We start from the raw sequence: 26203 nt of genomic DNA, 5'->3' as shown, positions 1-26203 counted from the left end.
GCAATTAAAAAATAAAAAATTTTAAAGAGCAGAATAAATAAACTGTCGTATAATCATAGACTAGAATACAACACAGTAATGAACCTTTCACTGGTAGCATATATACCAAAGTCAGATGTTAATCCCTCTCACTTACTGAATTTATAGCCATGCTATAAAAGTTAAGGAGTCTCAAGCCAGCTTCAAATCACAAGTCAGGAACACAGGATTCTTTCATCAACAATTCAGAGCTCTATAACTATTAATTAGCAATTCCTCAATTCAGATACGTTTCAAAGTCAAATGACCTAAAGTTAAGAAAATCTTTAAATGTATATCACTCACCTTAGCTTTTAGAAGGTCAGACATTTCAGAATGATTATTATATGGCTTTTGCTGCAGTGGCTGCCTGTGCTTTACCCATTGGTCACCTGGGGAACCTTCAGGAAATAACTGCTGACTGTGGCGGAATTTGGTTCGACTATACCAAGATTTAAAAAAATAAAAATCACATCAGAAAATTTTATCTTATAGCTCTTCTACCACCTTGATAGTGTATCTTATAGACTACAAATTTTACTTTCTTATTTATTGTCTATCTCCCACTATTGGAATGTAAGTCTGCTTTGTGTCTATTATCACCAGCATGCAGAAGAGTATTTGAATAAATAATCTGTTATTTTTAATCCAAAACTTTTCTGAACTATCCACACCATCTCCTCCCTATGAGTGGTTATATATTTAAAAATGTGAAAACAATTCTGCCTAAATTTAATTGAAACAAATATAAGTGGACTTTCCTTCTTAATAGGACAGACTACTCATATTCTTATTGGCGTGTTTAAGTATACAGTTTGATTCTACAAAGGTCAATTATGGACCACATCCATGTTGGAAGAGGATATGAAAAATTAAGCTATACTCTAAAGCAAAATAGAAAGAGGCCCAAGACAAAGTCTGAGCAAATTCAATAAAGATCCAGTCATAAATTTTTATGCAAAAGAATTATATTATAAAAGATTGCACTCATGCAATAGTTTGTAATAAAGAAATCCCATTCTATAGTACACTCCCATGTATAATACAATACAGTCACTAATCCAAAATACCATATTATACAATAAGATTGTTTCTGAATATTTTGGAATTCTTCCTCTTTCTCACTTAAAAATTACAATATTCCCCTAGCCGGTTTGGCACAGTGGACAGAGCGTCGACCTGCGGACTGAAGGGTCCTGGATTCAATTCCAGTCAAGGGCACATGCCCGGGTTGTGGGCTCAATCCCCAGCAGGGGGCGTGCAAGAGGCAGCTGATTAATGATTCTCATCATTGATGTTTCTATCTATCTCTCTCCCTTCCTCTCTGAAAAATCAATAAAAATATATTTTAAAAATAAAATAAACCATGATCTTTAAAAATTAAATTAAATTAAATTTTAGACTCTCAACTCTTTCTTTAGACAAAATTCAGATACTTCAATACATTATCACAGACATTAGATTATACACTAAAAAACACATACTTCCCTTCCTAAGAAACCTGAAATGTGGTTAAAGTAGTTGGTTTATTATCTCCTTATTCTACTCTCCAGCACCATAAATCCTAAGACTAAAAAGTATGGTTGTCATTTCACACAGATTTTCCAAACATGAATAGTCAATATTTTTTTCCACTCACTATTTTATAACTTTTTAAAACAGCATCTTGTATCTTTTCAAAACTGGCTGCATTCTTGTCTACTTTACATTTTTGAACTATTTCACTTATATCTAGTGGTATATAATTTGGTTATAATAATCACAGTTTCTGATAAGCAAAAATGACATTTACATTTAGTCCGAGCTCCTGTCCTCATAAAATCCAACTAAAATGGAATATTCTCTATGTATTTAAAAAATATTCACTGTAAATGTGGTTTCCTTCTATTGTTTAATTTTTGAAGCTCTGGGATTAAAAACAGAACATCTAAATTAAAGAAAATATAAAAAGCAACTCTCTTAACATAAGGCAAAGTTCTAACAAATTGACTACAAATATTTCTGCTTATTGAACAAAATTACTCAGCCTACTCTGTAATTATGATTTATATATTAAGTTCCAACCTAGAAAATGTTCTTGTGGTTTATGACCATTTAATAGTCACTCTTTATATTACGAGGGAAAGAAAAGAAGCCCACCCAAGTCTTCACAGTTCTTTCTGAAAAAGTAATACATCAGCATCCTTCACCTCCTCTACACAAAAAAACAGACCTCAACATATCCTCCATCTAACTGTCTTCAGAAACTCAAGTATCTCTAAGGTAGAATATGAGAACAGAGAAGTAACAGTATAAAAACACACACAGAGATGATTTTTCTTTTCCTCCTCTTCGATCTATCTCAAGAGTTGGTACTCTCTTTGTATACTTTTTAAAATGTGCCAGAAGCTCCTTCCCTTTCATCTCATAAAAAAAGTTTCAAGAACACAGGAACAAAATAGTTCCTATCAAGGAATCCAACACCTCTGCAAACTTTAGAAGCAAAATGCTACTGTATTAAAAACTATCAGAAAGTCAGAATCCTATGAATACATTTCTTTACCTCAATTTTTCCACAGTAGGTTTAGCTGGGGTGCTACTAGTTGAGGAAAATCCATTGTCACTGTCTGAGGAATCTCCAAATCTTCGAGAAAGCCAGTCCCTTAATGGTCTATGGAAAGAATAAGAATTCACTTTTAAAACTTGGCTGTATGAAGAAACTGAGTATCAGAATTATGATGGTTAGTTTATTTTAAGAAATATGAACATACCTGATAAAGGGAATAGCCATAAAAAATTTGTTAGGAGCCAAACCAAGTTTGGATTTTGGGGTCATATCATTTCTATGACAGGGCAATTTTTCTATGGAGAACCATTCAATGTTCTGAAACACAAGAAACACATAGTTAATGATTATCAGAGTTTCTGAAAGCAATTGCCTACTTCATTCAGCAACCTGAAAGTACTTTCAATTCCATACCCGAATTTCTCTTCTGGTTTTCGGGTTAAATTTTGTGTCTTTTGGAATTCCTGGAATGATGTACAAACGAGCAAGCTGGTCATTTATTCGAAGTTCAATGTAATCATCCTTACAAATATAATCTTTGATATCAAAACCAGTTTCTTCAAAGACCTGGAAATAAAAAATTTGGATGATTTTCAATTTTTGCTGTCAGACCTCCAATTTATTAAAATTTGCTTATTTCAAAGGTGAAAATTCAGATATATCCAGGCAATTAAAGGCATGAAAGCACTAGGCAAGAAGTCAGAATATTCCAGGGTCTAGTTCTAGCTCTGCCTCTACTGAATTGTTCCACTATGGTAAAACCTCTTTAATAGCTGAGTCTAAGTTTCTTCAGCTATTCAATGAAGGGAGATGTGTGATATTGTGATTTACAATAATAAATATATTTTTACTTGGTCTTCTTTCTGGTGCAGTTCCTAAAACTCTTGGAATTTCCTAAGTGATAAGAGCATCAAAGGTATCTTCTGTTATGTTAATGAAGTGATTTTTAAACCATTGGGGAGGATGGAGGCTGGTTGCCAGGAGAACCAACCAAGTGAGTAGAGGGTTGGAACCCTCCTGGAAGGGAAGAGAGGCTGAGACTGGGCTCATTAGCTATGGCCAATAACTTAATAGACTATACCAGAGTCAGAGCGCCTCCACAAACACCCGAGAACAGAGTTCAAGAGCTTCAAGGTTGTTGATCACGAGATTTGGAGAGTGCTGCTCTAGGAGAAGGCATGGAAGCTCCTCATACTTTCCCCATCCCTTGCCCGATGCATCTAGTCCATCTCGCTATTCCTGAGTTATATTCTTTTCTAATTAATTGATGCTTTGTAAGTAAAATGTTTTTCTGAGTTCTGTGAGATACTCTAGCAAATTAATCAAGCCCAAGAAAGGGATTGTTGGAACCTTCAATCTATAGCCAGTCGGTCAGAATCACAAGTGACAACCTGGACTTGTGACTGCCATCTGAAGTAGAGGGCAGTCTTGTGGGATTGAGCCCTTAACCTGTGGAATATGATGCTACTACCTCTGAGTACACCATGTTAGAATTCAGTTGAATTATAGGACGCCCAGCTGGTATCCAAAAACTGCTTGCTGGAGTGAAGACACTGCCACATACACATTGTAACTGGGTCCAGAAACCTTAAAATGTTAGAATGTATCAGTGGTTCCTAATCTGTGACAAGTACATCACTGGGGGTCACATATGGATTTTATTCACAGGATCCATGAAGAGATATGTATACCAAACTACAGATTTAAAAATGTCTTATATAAATAAAACTTTTTTCAAACATGAAAACTGAATTGTGAATGCTAACATTTAAGTGGACAGATTTCAAAAGTACAGCTACAACCAATTGGATGGGGGTGGGGATATAAATGCAAAAGAACTGAAAACTAGGGAGCTAGGTTAATGGTTCCAAGACTTCCTTTCCTCAGCAAGGCCTCAAAAGCGAGGGAAGGATGAACTGGAAGAACATAAATCTCAGGAATTAATGTTACATCTAACCCTCACCTTTTCATCAACCAAAGAAGCCATGCTTAATCTGATTAAATACTGGGCTTCTGTTTAAAATAAAAAACCATTAGTCTCTTTTAGCCTTAAAGTTCTCCTTCAAGTAACAATTATATTACTATGACAATGTTCTTACCCACTTCACCCTCAAAATCAAAAGAACTCTGGACTCTCAGTGGTTAAAAATTACTGTGGATCTTTTATGCTGGAGTTAGCATCTCCTCATCAACCAGTGAGACAGAGACATTAAAACATGTGCACAGTCCTGAATCTCTTACAAGGTAAGAGTATGGAGGAACTTTCTACCCATTCTTTTTGTCTCTTCCCTCCTTATCAGTTCATGTACATCTTCCTATCTTCCTCAATAGGGACTATCTATACTTCTCTCAGGCATGTGCAGTCTGTGACTGCCAATTTAAGTTCCTCCAGGATACCTAATTCATTTCTATCACAATTTCTATACACTCCTAAATATGCTAAACTGTGGGGAAAAATACATATTGATTATCCTGGCTGGGTGGCTCAGCTGGTTGGAGCATCCTCCCGTATACCAAAAGGTTGCAGGTTCAATTTCTGGTCAGGGCAGTATTTACCAGGAAAATTTTTGAATAACACACATGTACAGATACAAATGGAAAAAAAAAAATTATATTGATTTGAGAGAGAGAGGGAAGAAAAAAAGAGGGGAAGAAGGAGAGGGAGAGAGAGGAAGGGAGAGAAGGAAAGGGGGAAAAAGAGAGGAGACAAACAGACATGCCCCCAGAAGAGAAAGGGAGAGGGGAAAGAGAGGAAGGGAGAGGGAGAGAGGGAGAGAGGGAGAGAGGGAGAGAGGGAGAGAGGGAGGGAGGGAGGGAGGGAGGGAGGGAGGGAGGGAGAGAGAGGGAGAGAGAGAGAGAGAGAGAGAGAGAGAGAGAGATTGATTTATTGGTTGCCTCCATCACATTCCCTGACTGGGGATCGAACCCACAACATGGGTATATGCCCTGACCAGGAATCGAACCTACCACCTTTTAAGCAGGGGACAACACTCCAACCAACTGAGCTACACTGGCCAGGGCACAACAAAAAAATTTAGTATCACACCTTCTGTGAATCAAATCCATTCCTATATCTGTAATGCATAATTTTCCTGGCACATAGAATGCATTAACTTCTCAAATAATATCAGATAAAAATCCCTAACTAAGATTTAAAAACATGGTACCCAAAGAGCACCAGCATAGACAAATGATGAAATCCTCTACCTATGTCCTTTAAAAGTGTAGGAAGAGGTAAAATAAGCCAACCAGTAGTTCCTCTGTATAAATTCTACAAAGATAAAAATCATACAATCGCAGAGTCAGATTAATTACAATAAAACATACTGTTCTGCCAAATATAAGCAACAATATAAAATCTTAAAACTACAAGTGAACCGCCAAGTATCACTTGCCTATTCTCAAGATCAGATGATGTTTCACCACAACAAAAATAGTGAGGTTATCCTAATATATACTTTCAACAATATCTAGAAAACATTTTTCATTTCTGTCCTAAATCTACTTCACTGAATAAAAGTGATCAGAAAAAAAAACAATTAACAAAGGTGAACCAAAAAGTCAAAGAGAAAACTGGAAATTACTAAGTAAGACAAACCTTAGCTTTCTATCAACAATCATTCAAACCTTCTCCCTGACCCTGGTCGGGTAAGCTCAGTTGATTAGGTAGAGAATCATCCCCATATGACATGGTTGTAAGTTTGATTCCTGGTCAGGGCAGATTCAACAATCAATCAATGAATGCGTAAGTGGAACAACAAAATTGGTTTCTTTCTCTCAAATCAATTTAAAAAACAAACAAAAAACCTCCCTGAGAAGCCTGCTTGCCCCTGCTTCTTTAAGCTCAGACCATATACACAGCCCTTATGGGATGTGTCAAATTCTGCAATAGCCTAACAAAATACCTCTGGATGGCAATATATAGTGAAATAATAATATTAATATAATTATAATAGACCAAAATAAAATGCTATCATAATCAAATTAAAATATCAGCAACTTAATATAAGGGTAATCATCCATGGTAGAACAGCATAACTTAAAACCAAGAGAAAAGGTGCTTAAGACATCAACCTAAGTCTAATGAATGGCAGCTGAAAATTAGGACAAAACCTCTCCTTATATGTTAATGAGGTGAAAATGAAAGGAACAATGTGATATTAATATAAACTACTATTAAGAATGAAATAGCAATCTAATTTTCAACTGAGACTGAACACAGGTGGTTCCTCCTCTCAAACAGTGCTGTTTATCTTATACTGCAGCACCACCCAGTAGCAGAATGACAAACTGCAACTCTAGAACTAAATGAATACTTTCATCACTCAAAAATGGCAACTGCTATGGACTGAACTGTGTTCCTTCAAAATTCTTGTGTTGAAGTCCAAGCCCCCAACGTGACTATATTTGGAGATAGGGCCTGTGAGGTGATAAAGGTTAAAAGAAGTCATATGGGTGGGATTAATAAAGCGAATGCTCTTATAAGAAAAGGAAGAGACACTAGTTCCTCTCTCTCTGCACTCACACAGGCATCCAGGAAAGGTCTCATGAACATACAGTGAGAAGGTTGCCATCTGAAAGCCAGGATGAGAGTTCTCACCAGGAATCCAATCAGCAGGTACCTTGATCTTGGACTTCCCAAACTCAGAACAAAAATTTCTGTTAAGTCACCCAGTCTGTGGTATTTTGTTGTGGCAGCCTATGTAGACTAATAAAGCAATACCTTAATAGCAAGACCTTTCTTTCTTTATGACAAAGGTGGTCATTTAAAAATCAGGAATACAAGTCAAAAGACTTGCCTTTAAAAATTCTAAGCCAGGGAGCATTTGAGATCTTGCTTCCCAGCAACTGTCATCAGTTTGGGCTCAAAGAAACTCATAAAAAAAAATTTTTTAATTCTAATCCACAATTTTATATAAATTAAACTCAAGCCTTTTCTGACAAGGTCCTTTATCAGGATGTTTGTTACGTAGATCAGAAGGGATAGAAGTTAAGATCAATTCTTATTATCAAAGTGAAATAATTTTTCCCTGAATTTAAGAACTATGGTTCCTCAGAGCCAAACAAAAACTCTAAAACAAAAATTTCATATTGATCCAAATCAGAAAAGTAAATTTGCCGAAACCGGTTTGGCTCAGTGGATAGAGCGTCGGCCCGCGGACTGAAGGGTCCTGGGTCCGATGCCGGTCAAGGGCATGTACCTTGGTTGCGGGCACATTCCTAGTGGGAGATGTGTAGGAGGCAGCTAATCGATGTTTCTCTCTCATCGATGTTTCTAACTCTATCTCTCTCCTTTCCTCTCTGTAAAAAATCAATAAAATATATTAAAAAAAGAAAAGTAAATTTTATTAGAAAATAGATACTTAAAAGTCATAAATTATTTCTGTTTTCATCTGTTTGTGTTTAGAAATACTCACCCATTTGCAAATATTCCTTGACTACCTAAATTGTAGTAGTCATGAACATTGACTCCAGAACCCAATTACCAGGGTTTTACATGCCCGTTCTTCTGCTTACTAACTGTGTGACCTTAGGCACATTAATAAACTGCTCAGTTTCAGTTCTTTACCTGTAAAATGGAAATAACCTCCCATAATGGTTGTATCCCTCCCCACAAGACTCTCTTAGATCTTATCATCCACACTCCATTCTCCCATTCCCCATGCCCTAAGAATAAATTTTATTTACTGTCTTACAAATTATGGTAATCTATAATCATTACTGAAATTAGTACCACATCAACAGGACCACCTTTTATGTTAGTATCCCAGAGCAGAGAACAAGATAAAGCAAAGTGAAAACTGGGTGCCTCAGTTCACAGGTTAACTGCCTCTCTCTTACCCCAAATATCCTATTTCTGCATCATCCTGATTCTTTCCAATATCCTATATAATAAGAGGCTAATATGCAAGTTGACCAAACGGCGGAACAGGTCGCTATAACACTCACTGACCACCAGGGGGCAGACGCTCAATGCAGGAGCTGCCCCCTGGTGGTCAGTGAGCTCCCACAGGGGGAGCGCCACTCAGCCAGAAGGCTGGCAAGCACAGCGGTGGTGGCGGGAACCTCTTTTGCCTCTGCTGCAGCACTAAGGATGTCCCCCAAGGGCTCCTGGACTGTGAGAGGGAGCAGGCTGAGCTGAGGGGAGCCCCACCCCCCAAGTGCACGAATTTTGTGTACTGAGCCTCTAGTAGTGCATAACACTCCTCACAGAGAGGGTTCTAGTGGTAGATGCAGAAAGACCTCTTGGGTCCAGGTACTTCAGTTTTACAAGTGTTGGTATCTGATTTCCTCCAATTTCTCCCAAGACTCAATTACAGAGACAGCTGAGCTGAGCTCACTCCATTTGGCCTAAATTTGTTATTCCAGTTAATGTAGTATCTTTTCAGAACCTCATGACAACTGTCTCTGCCATAAGTCTAACTCCATGAACACGGCTACAGATCAATTCCTCTAAGTAAGATGCTATGGTTCCTATTTTGTCCTTCTTCAGAAGAGAACTACAGAGTTGGAAGACTAATAGGGAAGACTTTTACAAGTGCTCCAATGCATCTCCTGCCATCATGAGAAGGCAGGGTTCTTTGGAAAAGCCCAATAATGCTGGGAATAGAAGGCAGCAGGAAAACAGGAAGACCAAATATGAGATGGACTGACTCCATAAAAGAAGCCATCAGAATAAGTCTTCCGGAGCTGAGCAAGGCTGTTGAGGACAGAACATTGCAGATATCGATCATTCTGAGTCGTCAAGAGCTAGAGCCAACTCAATAGCACATAACACACACACACACACAGAAACAAGAAGGAATGTGGCAATTCCTCACCTGCTTTCTAAACAGCTTTCAATTTTTTAAGGGGTGTGCATAATCCTTCACTTACTTGTATGTAACGGCTTTGTCTATAAGCTGTTGCAAATACTTGCTTAAATAAGCTATTTTATGATGAATTTAAAATGTAGCATTTTTAATTGTCAAATCCTACTCCAAAGTAAATAACCACTAATGATTTTAGTATGATAAATAATTACTGGGGGTTTATAAAAATGTTAACTAGTATCCCTCACAAATAATTATACCCAAACTTAAACCAGGACATGAACAGTGATGCAGGAAAATACTGAATCAAAAATAATAATGATGATAAATGATAAGGAATTGATAAATAAGAACACAGTACACAATCTATCACAAGGCACTACATAACTAATGCCAAGCAAAAGATAAAGACAAGTGCTATTATAGTTCAGAGACTACTGTGAGATAGAGCTGACTCGTTAGATTTAAAAATAGAATTTTAAGTAAGAATAAACTTTAGAAACTATCCATGCTAAACCTCATCTTACAAATAAAAAGGTCAGTTCCTTGCCCTAACCGGTTTGGCTCAGTGGATAGAGCGTTGGCCTGTGGACTGAAAGGTCCCAGGTTCGATTCTGGTCAAGGGCATGTACCTTGGTTGCAGGCACATCCCCAGTAGGAGGTGTGCAGGAGGCGGCTGATCGATGTATCTAACTCTCTATCCCTCTCCCTCCTCTCTGTAAAAAATCAATAAAATATATTAAAAAAAAAAAAAAAAAAAAGGTCAGTTCCTGGGTATAGAACTAGTTGGTGACAGTACTTCAGAAAAAAAAAAAAAAAAAAAGGATAAATTGAGCTGGGTCTAGAAAGGTACCCAGATAGGATTTGAAAAGTCGGGAAGAAGAGAGGTAGGAAAAAAATATAAGCAAAAGTTCAAGGCTGAGACAAACCAGTCAAATTCAAGGGACAAACAATAAATCCTTTTGACTGTAATAAAAACAAATTTAGGAAGGCTAAGTTTTGTGTTGGAGTAAGGGAGGGAGTGGCAATACTTAAAGAATTAAACTTTATCCTATAGGTAGTGGGAAGCTAGAGAGGATTTTGAACAACAAATGTCAATTTCTTAGAAAAACTCAAATTGTGCCATGTCTGAAAGCCAAGATGGAAAAAAAAAGACAAATTGAACCAAAACATTTTACTAATTGCAAATCCAATTCTAAAAGGAAAGAAGAAATCATATCCCTCCTCACAAGAGTTACAGAGATAACAGACAATGAAAGAAAATAGAAACAAATAAGAGTAAATGACCGAGAGATGTGAACAAAAGAAGCAACAGTTGTAACTCACCTCTCTAGCAGCACAATCATGAGGAGCTTCTTCTTTATTTACTTTTCCTTTTGGAAATCCCCAGCCCGATTTTGCTAGGTATCCCTGAACCAGTAGTACCTACAAAACAAGCAGAGATAGAAATAAAACTTGTCTTGCTTTCCCACGCTCCTTTCTAAAAGCAAAGGTGTTTTTCTCCTTCCTTCAGGTAACTGTTATCACCAGTAATTTGATACAGTACTTGCTTTTAATTATCTCCCATGATTCTGGATATACTACTAGCGTGAAGAAAGGCATTCTGCCCATTTTAAAGTATTTCAACAATGAAAGGGCACTTCTTTGCAATAAGCCATACTGTAACAAGTACAAAATATTAAGACAGAATGCAGACAAAATTTGCAAAATCTGACCTTTTAGCACTAAAAATCTAATATATTTTTTAAAAAACCAATTTCAAACATTTATAAAAATTATATTTTTTTCACTAGAAATCTTTCATTTTATTACACTCACATTTTCAAGTGTCTCATCAAGAATAATTGCACCATATGTTGGTACTCCCATTTTATACTCCTTCCATTCATCCAAAACTTTTTCCACGTCTTCGCCTTGAGGCAGCAAAAACGGACAATGACTGAAGAGTATACATAGTGTTAAGGAAGTTACTTTCTTCCCTAATACAGCCTGAGCACATTTATACAGAAAGAGACCTACTTAAATCATCTGTGTATTTTCTATGAAATTACTCAAATTTTCACCTCACTTAACAACCTCTTGCTTTTATTTTACATTTGTTTTCTCTTGAACACGTCATTGTTAACGTGTGCATTTAGCCGAGACACTAATTAAGTAAGCTTTGGATACCCAGTCCTGGATCCCTAAGTTAACATAAATAAATTCAGGACCATATGAACACCTCAAATACTTCTCATTAAGTGAGTCAAATTCATCAGATCAGAAGTCAACAGACACTGAAGTGAATAGCAAGAAACAAATACAGTACACATACTGGTAAATGCTGGGCGTCCAACCCAAGCAGGTCCAGGGGTCCCCAAAGGTGTGGACGGAGTCGGCGAAGAAGGAATGACACAGAAACAGCGTTCAGTTGATCAGCAGCCTAGCCAGGATCTCTAGCCAAGTTCTGGTCAAGATCTCCAGCCAAGTTCTGTGTCCATGTTCTCTTGCTAGGTTCTCCAGCCAGGTTCTGTAGCCATGTTCCCTCAGTAGGTTCTCCAGCCAGGTTCAGTCACCAGGTTCTAGTCAGGTTCTCTTGCCATGTTCTATCCAGGTTCTGTAGCCAGGTTCTGTCTCTAGGTTCTTCAGCCAGGTTCTCTCGCTAGGTTCTGTCTCTAGGTTCTGTGGCCAGTTTCTGTCCAGGATCTTTTGCCATGTTCTATGGCTAGGTTCTGTCTCTAGGTTCTGTGTCCTGCTATCTTGTTACATCTGTATTTATAACAGTTGATTCCAATCCTATCAATCTCTATTCCAAAGGTTAGGGCGTTTCTTATCTCCATTCCAGGGAGTAAAGATTTAATCGTGATTGTTCGTAGTTAAAGTGATTAACTACCCGCCTGGCACTTAGTTAAGGGGTTTTATTCCCTCCCTAAATTCAGGGAAAAATCCCTACCTGGGGAAACAACCTTTCTCGGAGAGGTGACCTTGGTTAAAACACATAGCGCTAGGGGAGCAAACATATTAAGAACAGTATGCTATATACGCCAGGTCCCTTGAAACATATGCTGTGCAGATGTTTCTTTCCTGCAGCGACTGTGTCAAACAGCAAGATGGACCGGCTCCTGGGAGGTAAGAGGTAGAAACTGTCAGAACAAGTTAAAGTGGTTAACTGTGGAAGTAGAATTAGGGATGAAGTATACTACTCTACATACTGTGTTTCTTTACCATGTGCATGTACTGCTTTTACAATTAAAAACATTTTTAAGACAAAGATTTACTAAGGATTATAAAGAAAGGCAAATCTGGGTATTAAATAAAATATAGCCTGTTTCAAAAGAAATCGGGCATGCTCCCTCCCAAAAACAGGGCAGAGTAAAATAATTTTTTAAAAAAAGTAAATAAAACGTAAACCTGCACAGTACAGGATGGAACAAGAGTAGATTTACAGTTGTGAGTACACAAAACACATAGTTTATTTTTGAGTTATTAATTATTGTATTACTAGGGTCCCCGTGCACGGATTCGTGCACATTAAAAGGAAATTAATTAGCCCTGACCGGTTTGACTCAGTGGATAGAGCGTCGGCCTGCAGACTCAAGGGTCCCGGGTTCGATTCTCGTCAAGGGCATGTACCTTGGTTGCGTGCACATCCCTAGTAGGGGGTGTTCAGGAGGCGGCTGATCGATGTTTCTCTCTCATTGATGCTTCCTCTCTGTAAAAAATCAATACATTTAAAAAAATAAATAAATAAATAAAAGGAAATTAATTAGAATATTTTAATAACACTATTTGCCCTTTCTCTATAATAGAAGTGTCAACCAAATTCACAATCAACAATGATAGATAGTAACACATGCATGCAATTGGTACCAGCAAGAGCTTTATATGTATCTCGCATGCACGAGTCAACTTAGCCTTTTATAGATATAGAATAAACTTGCTTAATTAGAACTGCTTTCTGATTTAGCTAAACTTTTTCCAGCCCAGTGAAGCACCCCAATTTCTCTTTCAAATAATTGTCAGCAACACAGCAGTAAATATCAACACAAAGCAGATTATTGTAGAACACCCAGGGAGAACAAAGAGTAAAATATTTAACTGTAGCAGTGTCTGACTATATTCTGTGCAGTGAGAAAACCTGAAGTCATTTTTAAATTCCACCAGTTCTTACTTCTTTTCGGTCGGGTTAAGTTTCTAAACTTTCTAAATCTCTGTTTTCCAGCTAATGAAAATAGGATTCTAGTGAGTCTCCCATCTACCTACTCCAGGACTTAGATGAGGATCAAATGAGATGAGGCACGTGAAAACACTTCACAGACATTTAGTTAAAGTATAAAATGTTTGCACCTGGCTATAAAGCAAGTTGTGTTCCTGGGCTGAAGAAACTCCAAAGAGGCTAGTCACTAAGAGGAGGAAGCCGGACATTGCTACGTGAAGTCATTACCCGGTGCCCACAGCGACCATTTCCAGGCTGGGCTGGACTGTGGGTAGCATTTTGAGCAATGGGGGTCTTGGCAGCGTTGCCTGCGATTTGGTGGGCTGTCACTCCGGGGTGGATGCGGGACTTAAGTCCTACTTGGGGGAAGCTGAGTGTTCATTTGTCGCACCAGGTCCACAGTACCATTTCTTTTTAAATGGCCAGTGTGCATCATGGCAGCTCCTGCATTGAGCATCTGCCCCCTGGTGGTCAGTGCGCGTCATAACTACCGGTCAACAGTAGAACGGACACTTAGGCTTTTATATATAGATTTTCCATACGAACAACTGTAAACCTACTTTTGCCCCATCCTGTACATACACAGACTTTCATTACTCCAAGCTGTCAAATGCCTCATCATTGTAACACTGTTATTGTGAAAAGTGTTATTGGGGAAATCATAACTTATGATACTATTTTTCAAACCAAAGACATATTCTTAAGAGTCCTCAAGTCCTCTATGAAAACCTCCAGAATCTGTTTGCATCTGTTTAAGGTTTTTTATTAATTTTTACAGAGAGGAAGAGGGAGAGAAACATCAATGAGAAAACATCAATCAACTGCCTCCTGCATGTCCCCCCACCAGGCATGTGCACTGGCTGGGAATCGAACCAGTGACCTCTTGGTGAAATGAATCAGCGCTCAACCACTGAGCCATACCAGCCAGGCTTCTGTTTTCTTTTTTTTAAAATATATTTTCATTGATTTCAGAAAGGGAGAGGGAGAGAGAGAGATAAGAAACATCAATGATGAGAGAGAATCATTGACTGGCTGCACCTGCAAGCCCCCTTCTGGGGATCAAGCCCACAACCCAGGCATGTGTCCTTGACAAGAATCGAACCTGGGACCCTTTAGTCCACAGGCCGATGCTCTATCCACTGAACCAAACCAGCTAAGGCAGGTTTCAGTTTTCATCTTGATGTTAATCTAGAAACATGCAACATTAGCATATTTGCCATCATTTTGGATAATAACATATCAAGTACAATCACTTGATCTCAGAGATCATATGGATACTAATAACACTTTAACTGCTCTGGGAACTAAAAACAGAAGAAATCTAATATGCAAATGATGCATAAGGATCAAGTGATGTCCCAACATAATGTAGAAAGGTTTCATAACAAACGAAGTGATAGAAACACTGGTAGTTACAGGCATGTCAAAACACCCTCAAAGGAGCCAGCATTATATTCATATTGTGATTGGTTGTTTGGTTTAAAGAAAAACATACCAATAAATTCATTTTATGAAAATAAATTTTTTGAGTTCCACAATTTTATATTTTAAATTTCATCTTGGTTTTACACTTGTAATAACAACTAAAGAGGCCTTCAAAAAGCCCAAAGAAATCAACCATATCTGATAACTTTGTAATTAAGACAGGCAGTAGGTTAATCTCAATATAATTATCCCAGATCTTCATTTGCAGAGGGGGGAAAAAAGGATAAAGTTTAGACACAACATCAACTATTTCATGAAGACCTATGCTTCTGCACAGGTTCTGAAAGATATATTCCAATAAAAGTCTGGCTTTCTATGTTTAGTAAAATCCTTTATGTTTTAAAGTGACCACAAATTTTAAATAAATTGATTTTTTTCATTAAAAATGTAACCAGTCAGTCGCAGAAAGACAAATATCACATGATCTCACTCATTTGTGGAATATAATGAACAATATAAACTGATGAACAAAAATAGAAAAGACAAAATAAAAAATAGAAAAGACATAGAAGCATGGACAGACCACCAAACCTCAGCGGGAAGACAGGAGACGGTGGGTACAGGGGTGGGTTAAGAGATCAACCAAAGGACTTGTACGCATGCATATCAGCACAACCAATGGACACAGATAGTAGGGGGGTGAGGGCATGTGTTGGGGGGGGGGTGGAAGTGGCTGGGAAGAGGTCAATGAGAGGAAAAGGAGACATATGTAATACTTTAAACAATAACGAACTTAAATAGTTAAAAAAAAAAAAAAAAAAAAGTAACCATTGAGAAAAACATAGCCCGACCAGCATGGCTCAGTGGCTGAACGTCGACCTATGAACCAGGAGGTCACAGTTAAATTCCTGGTCAGGACACATGCCTGAGTTGTGGGCTTGATCCCCAGTGGGGCGGGCTGGGGGGGGGAGGGGAGGGAGGAGAAGAGAGAGTGCTGGAGGCAACCAATTCTCATTATTTTTCTATCTCTCTCTCCCTCTCCCTTCCTCTCTGAAATCAATAAAAATGTTTTTGAAAAATAGAGAAATACCCCAGGAATAGAGATAATGTCCAATAGTTCAGAGACCAGGTACTTGTACAGTTTTTCTTTTTCTTCCTTCTCCCTACAACATTCCTAATCATTTCAAGGTGCATCAGTGCCTCCACAAAGCAGTATTATCAAATTTTTCTATGTATTAAACAACTTCTTTAAAAATAAGAAAAAGAGCCCTAACTGGTTTGGCTCAGAGAGTCGGCCTGCGGACTGAAAGGTCCCAGGTTCGATTCTAGTCAAGGGCATGTACCTTGGTTGAGGGCACATCCCCAGTAGGAGGTGTGCAGGAAGTGGCTGATAGATGTTTCTCTCTCATCGATGTTTCTGACTCTCTGTCCCTCTCCCTTCCTCTCTGTAAAAAATCAATAAAATGGCCCTAGCTGGCCTGGCTCAGTGGATAGAGCATCATCGGTCTGCGGACTGAAAGGTCCCAGGTTCGATTCCCAGTCAAGGGCACATGCCTGGGTTGCGGGCTTGATCCCCAGTGTGGGGCATGCAGGAGGCAGCCAATCAATGATTCTCTCTCATCATTGATGTTTCTATCTCTCTTTCCCTCTTCCTTCCTCTTTAAAATCAATAAAAATATATTTTTTAAAAAATCAATAAAATGTATTTGAAAAATAAATAACAAAAAAGAAAGGGTTAGCAAGAAAAAGTACATCAACTGACTTAATTTTGTAAACTATTTACACTCTTCATTTATCCATTTTTTCCTACTCCAGAACCACACAAAATAAGTGAAATGACCAAGTTCAAGATAGATGCTTGAAATTAACACTGAAAAGAACCCGTTAAGTACTTGCCTCAAGTCCATACAATTAGCAAGTAACAGAACCCAATCCAAAATAACAACCATTTTCCCACTCACAAATCTTCAATCCTCCGTCATACTTAATAGTAATAAAAGCAATTCAATTTATACAATGGAGTGAAAAAAATTTTTAAGTGCTATTTAATGGGATATTTAATTTGAAAACCCCATAACATACAGTGAATAACTGTTAATTATCATTTCTAATTTTTACTAAAATTCTTACTTGAGCCGAAACCGGTTTGGCTCAGTGGATAGAGCGTCGGCCTGCAGACTGAAAGGTCCCAGGTTCGATTCCGGTCAAGGGCATGTACCTGGGTTGCGGGCATATCCCCAGTAGGAGATGTGCAGGAGGCAGCTGATCGATGTTTCTCTCTCATCGATGTTTCTAACTCTCTATCTCTCTCCCTTCTTCTCTGTAAAAAATCAATAAAATATATTAAAAAATAAATAAATAAATAAAATAAAATTCTTACTTGACTACAGTCTGATTTTCGTAACTCCCAAACCAAATTATTTTGGGTCTTAAATCTGGAGTAACGGGCCTTACACAGTAATTCTAAGAGGAAAAAAGGTTACATGGATTAGATAAAGAATGTAAGAATTTTAAGCAAGTCCACTTTTACTACATACATTTCTCTTTTTTAACAATTCAGTGATTTTTTTTTTTACATTCTTTTTCTACTCTTAACTTTTTTTTTTTTTTTTTGCAAAAACATGAAAAATCTGCTTTAGGTATAAATAATACCTTACCATTATCTTAGATGCTATCCATTTCCTGATGTACAACTTGTCTCAAAGTCTAGCCTCAGTTTCTTATATTCCTTGTCCTTCAGATCCATTCCATTTCCAGGCCCAATTCCCACAGCAACATCTGGACCTTGCCATCACTAGAACTATTCTGGCAGTTTGATTAAAATAAAAGATCTTTACCGTAACTTTTTTTTTAAAAAATATATTTTATTGATTTTTTTTACAGAGAGGAAGGGAGAGGGATAGAGAGTTAGAAACATCGATGAGAGAGAAGCATCGATTAGCTGCCTCCTGCACACTCCCCACTGGGGATGTGCCCACAACCAAGGTACATGCCCTTGACTAGAATCAAACCTGGGACCTTTCAGTCCACAGGCCGACGCTCTATCCACTGAGCCAAACCGGTTACGGCGATTATAGTTTCTTAAAAGCAAAGTTTTCTGTAATTTCTCCAGAAAACCTATCACCACACCTTTAACTAAAACAGCGCTCAATAGTATTTCTATTTCGCTCTATAGTATTTCTATTTGATTCCTCATTTACTTCCCCATATTTAATCAGTAAAATAGCTTAATCATTTCTCCCACTGAAATGTCTCTGTAGCCTTTCCTTTGTAGTCTCTCTGCTATGCTTCAGGACCTTATTAATCCATAGCTCAAGTAATGTGAACAGTCCACTCTACGGTTCAATCTATCCTGTCAAATAAGTCTTCTTGATTGTCATTTTCAAATGATCTGAGTAATAATCTTTAGCCCTGCAATAACTTCCTCAACAGTTATCTAAAACAAACAGTATTCATCCATTTTCTGCAGAGCCCTTTGGGGTTCCTTATTTCATGGGGCTCAAGAAAAATTATAGGGAGATGAGTATGAGGGTTATTTTAGGTCACCTATCCCTATTTCAACTCTAATGTGGTACAGTGAACTTGTTGAGTACAATTCCACTTGACCACATGACTTATGGTTAAAAACAATGACCTACACAATAAAATGCAAACTACTTTGCCTCAAGATTTAAGAACGCATAACCCCCCCCCCCCCAATATACTGTCCATTCATATCTTCTATTATCTACATACAGTAGGTTCTCAGGTTACATCAGAGATCCGTTCCTACGGCACGACGTAACGCAATTTTCGCCGCAAGTCAGAACCCACCTACATAAGCACCTACCTCACTCACATGGAGCGCATACACAGCAGTAATAAAGTGAAACAGTAAAAAATATTTAAAAGATAACAATTCCTGACCTTTACTTGTGGTAAATAAATAATAAAAAACATAAAGCACATATGTACATGTCAAAATGACGCAACTTTTTTTTTTATAAATGGGAGATGGCTATTTAACCACCAAAGAATGTACAAAACGAAATGACATTCAAAATAAAACCACGTACAAAACGAAACGAAGTACAAAATGAAATGACGTACAAGACGAAACAACGTAAGTCAAGTCCGAGTAACCCGAGGACTGTTTGTATAGCAAATCTATATATACAAAAGACTAAGCGACCATCCAATTGTCTGATAGGTATGACACGCACTAACCACCAGGGGGCAGACTCTCAATGCAGGAGCTGCCGAGCTGCAGTAACTTGGCAGCAGCGATTTTCGGGTTTGCCGAAACCAGAGAGGAGGGAGCCCAATTACTCACGGGGCCACGTGATTCCACCTTCAGCCATGGATTATGTTGTTGGTTTATTGCACACTGCGTTTGCGTCCCACACCCTGTACAACAGCAACTTTGCAGAGTGCCCTCTCGCACTCCGGGACCCCTTGGGGGATGTCAGAGGGCTGGTTTTGGCCTGATCCCCACAGTCCAGGCCGAGGGACCCCACCTGCTGGAGGGACCCCTGCTCACTCCACAGACGCCCTTCGAGCCATCGTGCCTGGGGAGGGACCGCAGGAGGTTGACTCCAGGGCATGAAGGGCCCCTCTCACCCAGTCCCCCCACAAGCCACCTTCTAATTCAGCAGTCGCCAACCAGTGGTCCACTGGTGGTCCGTGAGGTCCGAAAGGTTGACAACTGGTTTAAGGAAACCTTTGGAGCAACAATAGCCAACCAAGTGGCCTGCGGACCACTGCTGGTCCATGAGGTCCAAAAGGTTGGAGATCTCTGTTCTAATGAATTTCCTTTCAATGTGCATGAATCTGTGCACTGGGCCACTAGTATCCCTATAAGAACCCTCTGCTCAATAAAAATTAATTTACTTACAAGATATACCTCATTATGTTCCGACTCTCCAATTTTGCTCAATCCATTTTCTTTACCTGGGACATACCATTCCTAGCTATTTTAAAAATCCTAAACTCCCTTAAAAACATAAATTTGTCTAAAATCTTTCTAACCCTTTTTCAAAATTCTAAAAACATTTAATATCAGGGTCATTAGCAATCACTAATTTTTTGCCTTGTGACACAGCTTCTTTTGTAATCTTAGTTATGTAATTCTTATAATTATGATAAGCTTCTACCTTATCTGGAAAAAAAAATGCTTCTTCAAAGGCAAGGACTTCTTTGTTAGTTGCCACAGAACCAAAAACATTGCTTTGAACATAGTATTTAATAATTATTTAAGAATTTCTATCCCATACAGGTAGTAATCTGATTAAAGATCATCTGGTTAAATTGAACAGCAAGAAGAAAATAACACACACACAAAAAAAAAGAAGAAGAAACTAACACAGATTTCTAGAACTAGGATAACTATTTTAGAAAAAAAATTAATAAAATTTAATTGTAATCATCAGTGTGCATTTCAAGGGGTCCTCTACATAAAAATAAGAACATGACTGAATGTGTCTACTATTTACATTTGACAATTTTTAGAAACCAAGTATGTTTTATCAAATAGATAATTCTGAAGGACAAGCAAAATAAAATTTGTGCTAAATATTTTACTAAAAAGAAAGACAATCATTATAGTAATAAAAAGGATATCAGCTTTAGCAAAGTCTCTTATCCCACACTGAGGTAATCCTGGTGTGTTCTGCATGTAGAAATCCAAGTAAAACCAATGGGCAAGTTCAATCTGAAAACATACTCGGATGGCATTGTCTCTTTCCTCGCTGGGAATATGCAAAATAAATCGGCTGTCAAAAACAAAACATATTCAAATTATTTACAAACCATAACGATATATTTTAACATATTTAACTACTTCATCCCTGACCCATCACCAGAGAAAAGGACCAAGAGTGCAGTGCTGATCAAGAAAGCAAAATTTGGGGAAATTACTATAGAGAAGATGAGTCTAGAAAAAACAACACCTGATTTTTTTTTTTTTAAGAGGCCATTTACCTTCTATTCACAAATACAGGAATAAACTAAAGAGCTCAGTAACAATGAATTAAAGGTGAACAAGAAAACCTTCACTAGGATTTTCTCCCATGTCTGGTAACAGATTCTAAGAATATATTGCCAAGACCAGTTTGGCTCAGTGGATAGAGCGTCGGCCTGCGGACTGAAAGGTCCCAGGTTCGATTCCGGTCAAGGGCATGTACCTGGGTTGCGGGCACATCCCCACTGGGAGATGTGCAGGAGGCGGCTGATCGATGTTTCTCTCTCATCGATGTTTCTGACTATCTCTCTCCCTTCCTCTCTGTGAAAAATCAATAAAATATATTTTAAAAAAAAGAATATATGCAAATGCATTCATACAAACAGAAAAAAATGATAGCTGCTTAATCTTCACATTTAAAGTATTACAAAAAAATTTACAGAAATCAATACTCTGTTGTTCTTTAATAGTCTACAAACATCCCAAAGAGCCTCATCTGCAGAACCTAGTTCAAACTGTCTTTGAGGAACCTCCAACGTCAGTCAATATCTTTAAGTCTTTCCTTATGGGGCTAGTCAGATGCCTGGAGAAGAACCTTCCAATCTCCTACCTAGAAGGTAAAGGCCAAGCTGTCGTATTCTGGGAGCTGAGCTGGGGGAAGGGGCAGAGGGTTGTATATAAGATATATAAATTCACTTCTACCATTTCTCAGTATTCTCTGATTCTGGAGTAGACTGGCACTACTACAGTAGTCTCGCATTCTGGTCCTTCATGTCTACGAAGTCATATACCACTTTCCCTTTTTGCTTTATAGTTTCCAAATGTTGTTGCTCACCTCTTCATCCATTCTTCCTTTCCTTGTGGATTTACACATTTCAAAAACAAAACAGCCCAGCCTGTGTGGCTCAGAAGTTGAGCGTTGACCTATGAACCAGGGGGTCATGGCTCAATTCTTGATGAGGGCACATGACCAGATTGTGGGCTCAATCCCTAGTAGGGAATGTGCAGGAGGCAGCCAATCAATCATTCTCTCTCATCATTGATGTTTCTATCTCACTCTCTCCCTTCCTCTCTGAAATCAAAAATACACTTTTTAAAAAACTTTACTGTTTTAGTGAGATGTTGTGTTCAGTCTACCATCTTTAACTAGAAATTCCCACAGCAAGGTCTATTTATGTAGTATCTACATCACTTTTACTCCTTTGTCATAAGTTTCTCCTGCAAACGATCTGGGAAAGAGGGAACAACACCAGAGGCTGTTTTCTAACTTTAGCAGATAGGTTTGGGAACTGGCACCCCAAAGCAAAACTCACACACCCTGGTTCTCAAGAGCCCTCCAGGATAGGAGCCACCTTTCTATCTACTCACGTAACAGGAGAAGCCTACCCACAAGCCCCTCTACTATTTCATCTTACCGTAAATATAAAAAGGCAACCAAGAATCACTCAACATCTAAGGAAAACCTGGACCGTGCCAAAGAAAAAATTAAATAAATTTAAAAACTGGTTTCCTAGAACCTTGTTACTCAAAGTGTGGGCCCTGGATCAGGTGGGGGCATGAAGTGTGAGAGGGGAAACACATTTTAGTCACAGGTCATTATAACCTCCCTCAAAGGAAATTACAATGTGCACCAGCAAAACAAGAATGAAAACCAAGAAAACATAAAACATGAGGTTCCTGAGAGAATAGGGACAACCAGGGAGCGCGGTGAAAGGGAATTCTAGGACACTAGCTGTTGGGCAAGTGAACCCGTCCAGATCGGACTAGGACAGTGGAGGTCTCTAAGAGGTCAACTCTGGAGGAAAAAAGAACTTCTGCATGATTGAGAATATAATAAAGGAGCAGATGGGGGAAGGTGGAAAGACAGCAAAAAACTTTGGATATGTACATAACTGTCTAACCATTATGCTGTACATTTGAAACTAATACAGAATAATACTGAATATAAAACTGTAACTGAAAAATAAAATAAAAACTTGGATGTACTGGGTGAGAGGGGTAAATATATACAAAAGAGTCGTAGTCCAACTATGAAGCAAAACACCAAAAAATAGTCAATGCAAAAAAAAAATGGATTTCAAGAATAGCCAGAAGGAATTAAGGAAAAAAACTAAAGGGGGAAAAAAAAGAAAAAAACTAAAAGGCAGCATCATTTTGATCAATCTGTAAAATATAAGAAAGGAAAATGCTTTTAAGAGCCTTTTATGAAGGTCACATGACTGATGGAAAAGAAACAAAACAAGGTTTCCAGACAGAAAAGAAACAAAACCCTAGCCACTGTAGACTTGCCTTTACTGTGAAAAACATGCACATAGTTACACTGTATAACAAACGCTATTTATTATTGTTCAGCTTTTGCAATCAACCAATCGTAAAAAGTATAACAGACATCTAAGGTTACAAAATGAAATGTAAATATTACCATTTTTCAATTTTTATTTTCGGTTCATCCAGATAGAAGCTGAAGGAATAGGTAAGAAAAATGGAACATGTTCTTCTAGTCACTTATCCAGACAGACAGACACCAAATCTTTCTTTTTTACAAAATCTGGGATTACAGAATATAAGTGCCTTTTAAGTGGTTCATCCAAATCTACTATAATCATACCATCCCCAAAGAAATACAGTGACATTTCTTATCAGTTGCAAAATTATCCTATTTACTTATTTACATGTGCCTTTCTTTTGTGAGGCTTAAAACGTATTTGATTTCCTATTACATCCACCTGGCGTAGAAGAAACAGCACAAGATCTGTAAAGAAAAGGGCCTATTTCAAACCTTGATTTTCTGAAATAGGATGAATGTGAGCTTGGGTAAATGACCGCCTCTCTGAGTCTGTCAGGTGAAAATGGAAATTACTGCATCTACCAAATAGGGTTGTTTGGGGGAATAAATAAAATGTTAAAGGGAGGACTCAGTACCTGGTGCCTAGTAACCTCGTAAATATTAGTTGTTTCCTACTTTAAAAAAAAAAGCGTGAATGCAAGACAACTACTAAAAGTCAGACTTGTAGACATAAATAACTGTCACTGAAAAGGTATTGTATCAGAGCTTTAACTCGTAATTTAAAATATTTCACAGCCCCCTTACACCTGGCGACAACTTCGGGTAGTACTGCACCAAAAATTTCACTTCGGGGGGAAATGTATATTTCTTTAAGTTTACGTTACACGTTTGGCTCTCTGAAATCGTAGCTGACAAAAGGGAAGAATGCAAGAAATTTCTCTTGTAAAAGTAGGCCGGGAGTTAAAACCCTGAAGTTGAGAACTTCCTTTAAGGATAATCAAGGGATGAAAAGGAAACCAACTGTAGGCGTTGTTTTCCCCTCCCCACTGTAAGTTTTGGGGTGAACAGGAGTAATTCCGCACACAATTTGCAGAACGACGTTACAGGGCAGGGGAAGTCTGAAAACTGCTCCCTGCGGACGTCCGGGCCGGGATTCCAAGGTTCAAAACCTCAGGGCCTTTCAACAGCACTGGGGGGTGAGGCGGAGGGAGGAGGGGGACAGGCAGCAAGAGTCAGAGCCCGAAAAGCCACGGGGGGGGCACCCCAAAACCGCTAACGACCCAAGCTTCTGAGGGGCGCCTTCGCTCGAGGGCAAGCACAGTCCCTGGGGAACTAAGAAAATGAGGACCTTCCGGGGCTCCGCCAAGAGGGGTGAGAACTAGGGAGGCTGGGGCTGTGGCGGAAAGAGAGGGGTGGTGTCGTCCGAGAGGGGGGTCCCCAGGGAAAGGGCTCGACGCTGGGGCCGGAAAGCGGGGGCACGGCGGCGGGCGGGAGGGCGGAGGCCTCTGCGGGCCTCGAATCCGAGAAAACCAGTGAGAGGACGAAACGGGCCGGGACGGCGCGGGCGCCGCGGTACCTGCAGAGATCGTCCAGGACGCTGCCGGGAATCTCCACCCGTTTCGTCTCCATGATGAGGACCCACCGCAGGAGCAGTGCATCCCGGCTCCGCGCGGCCGGGGACGAGGGGACGGCTCGGAGACTCCGGCTCGCCGGGGAGCGGGCAGCGCGGCGGCGCTCAGAGGGACGAGAGGGGGGAAGGGGCGAGACCCGCTCACTTCCGTCCGGTGCCTTTAGCCCAGGACCCCTGAGGCTGGGCCGAGGCGGGGGCGGAGCCCCTGGAGCCACGCCCCGGTCCTACTTGAACGGCCCAATGGGAAGCTGGGGATTCGGGAGCCTGAGCGCGTAAGCCAATGAGACATTTGCTTATTGGTCCGTCGTCTCCAGTGGTCTTCAAGCTGCTCAATTGCTACTCAGAAAACCTACTTCCCGCCGCCTGGGACAGAGCCCGGGGTGGATACGCGCATGCGCGCCAAGCAGCTTTCGCACTACCAGGAAGTGGAGAGCTCAGGGCTTCCCCGGGGGCCAGAGACTACCTGCGGGACTTGGGCGTGGTGTGCACGCCTTCTGCATTGCGCAGGCTGTCCTACCTGGGCAGGGCGGGCCCCGCAGGCGCGTTCAGCTCTGCGCGAGTGTGCATTCCCGATCCCTCCTATCAGATATCCTGCATACACACTCACCGCTGCCCCCACCAGCTTTGTGGTGGTTCACCTCCGTCCCTCTTCGGACACCAAGCTCCGAAGGTGAAGACAAGGGCTTTATCCCGGTATCCGACACATAGTGAACCTGAGCCCAGGAATCTGCATTCTACATCTATACACAGCACTCCAATCTGCTAGTCTCCTCACTCATTCTTCATCTTGCTTAATTATTCATTCGTCATCTTGCTTAATTGACTCAAATTCATTTGAGATCCCACGCCCTCTTTTTACATCAGACCCACAGGCCCACATACACCTGCTAGGTCACTAGTTGAGTCAGTTCCACCATTTACTCTCCCATCCTTTCTGTTCATTTCTGTCCAAATGCCTACATGTACATCAGATTCGCATTTCTCCTCACGAGTGCAAGAGCTGCCTAGCCAAGCACCTCCGCCTCCATTCTTGGCCTGTACAACTGCCCAAGTTTTGTGTTTTTTCTTTGTTCAAATATAAAAAGGTTACCATCTATGATCAAGCCCAAACTGTTAACATCTATTCTAGAGTCTCATTGCCATTTATTTTACTCACCTGTTTTCCATATTTGTTACCATCTATGATCAAGCCCAAACTGTTAACATCTATTCTAGAGTCCCATGGCCATTTATTTTACTCACCTGTTTTCCATAAATTTCCAATTTCTCCTAATTATTGGAGAATTTCTTAAATTTATCTCCTACCCTCCTATAGTGTTTTTACTTTTCTAGAGTTCTCTTTTATCTTTTAGA

At 39.4% G+C, this 26203-nt stretch overlaps 1 protein-coding gene across 1 annotated transcript in view; it reads right to left on the bottom strand.

Annotated features, from left to right (window-relative positions):
* DCP2 (decapping mRNA 2) overlaps positions 1–25026 on the bottom strand; it is a 37527-nt gene extending 12501 nt beyond the window's left edge. The window contains exons 1-8 of the mRNA XM_081088809.1: positions 24797–25026; positions 20594–20745; positions 11194–11321; positions 10702–10800; positions 2978–3130; positions 2769–2881; positions 2561–2668; positions 325–460 (exon numbers count right to left, since the gene is read on the bottom strand). Coding sequence (XP_080944935.1) covers positions 325–460; positions 2561–2668; positions 2769–2881; positions 2978–3130; positions 10702–10800; positions 11194–11321; positions 20594–20745; positions 24797–24849 — 942 coding nt within the window. The 5' untranslated portion in view covers positions 24850–25026. The remainder of the gene's footprint in view (positions 1–324; positions 461–2560; positions 2669–2768; positions 2882–2977; positions 3131–10701; positions 10801–11193; positions 11322–20593; positions 20746–24796) is intronic.
* Positions 25027–26203: the final 1177 nt, after the last annotated feature.

Source organism: Myotis nattereri (genome assembly GCF_964212035.1).
Source record: "Myotis nattereri genome assembly, chromosome: 4".
Classification (NCBI taxonomy): Eukaryota; Metazoa; Chordata; class Mammalia; order Chiroptera; family Vespertilionidae; genus Myotis; species Myotis nattereri.
Note: the sequence above shows the minus strand (reverse complement) of the source record. Positions and strands in the feature narration are given on the sequence as shown.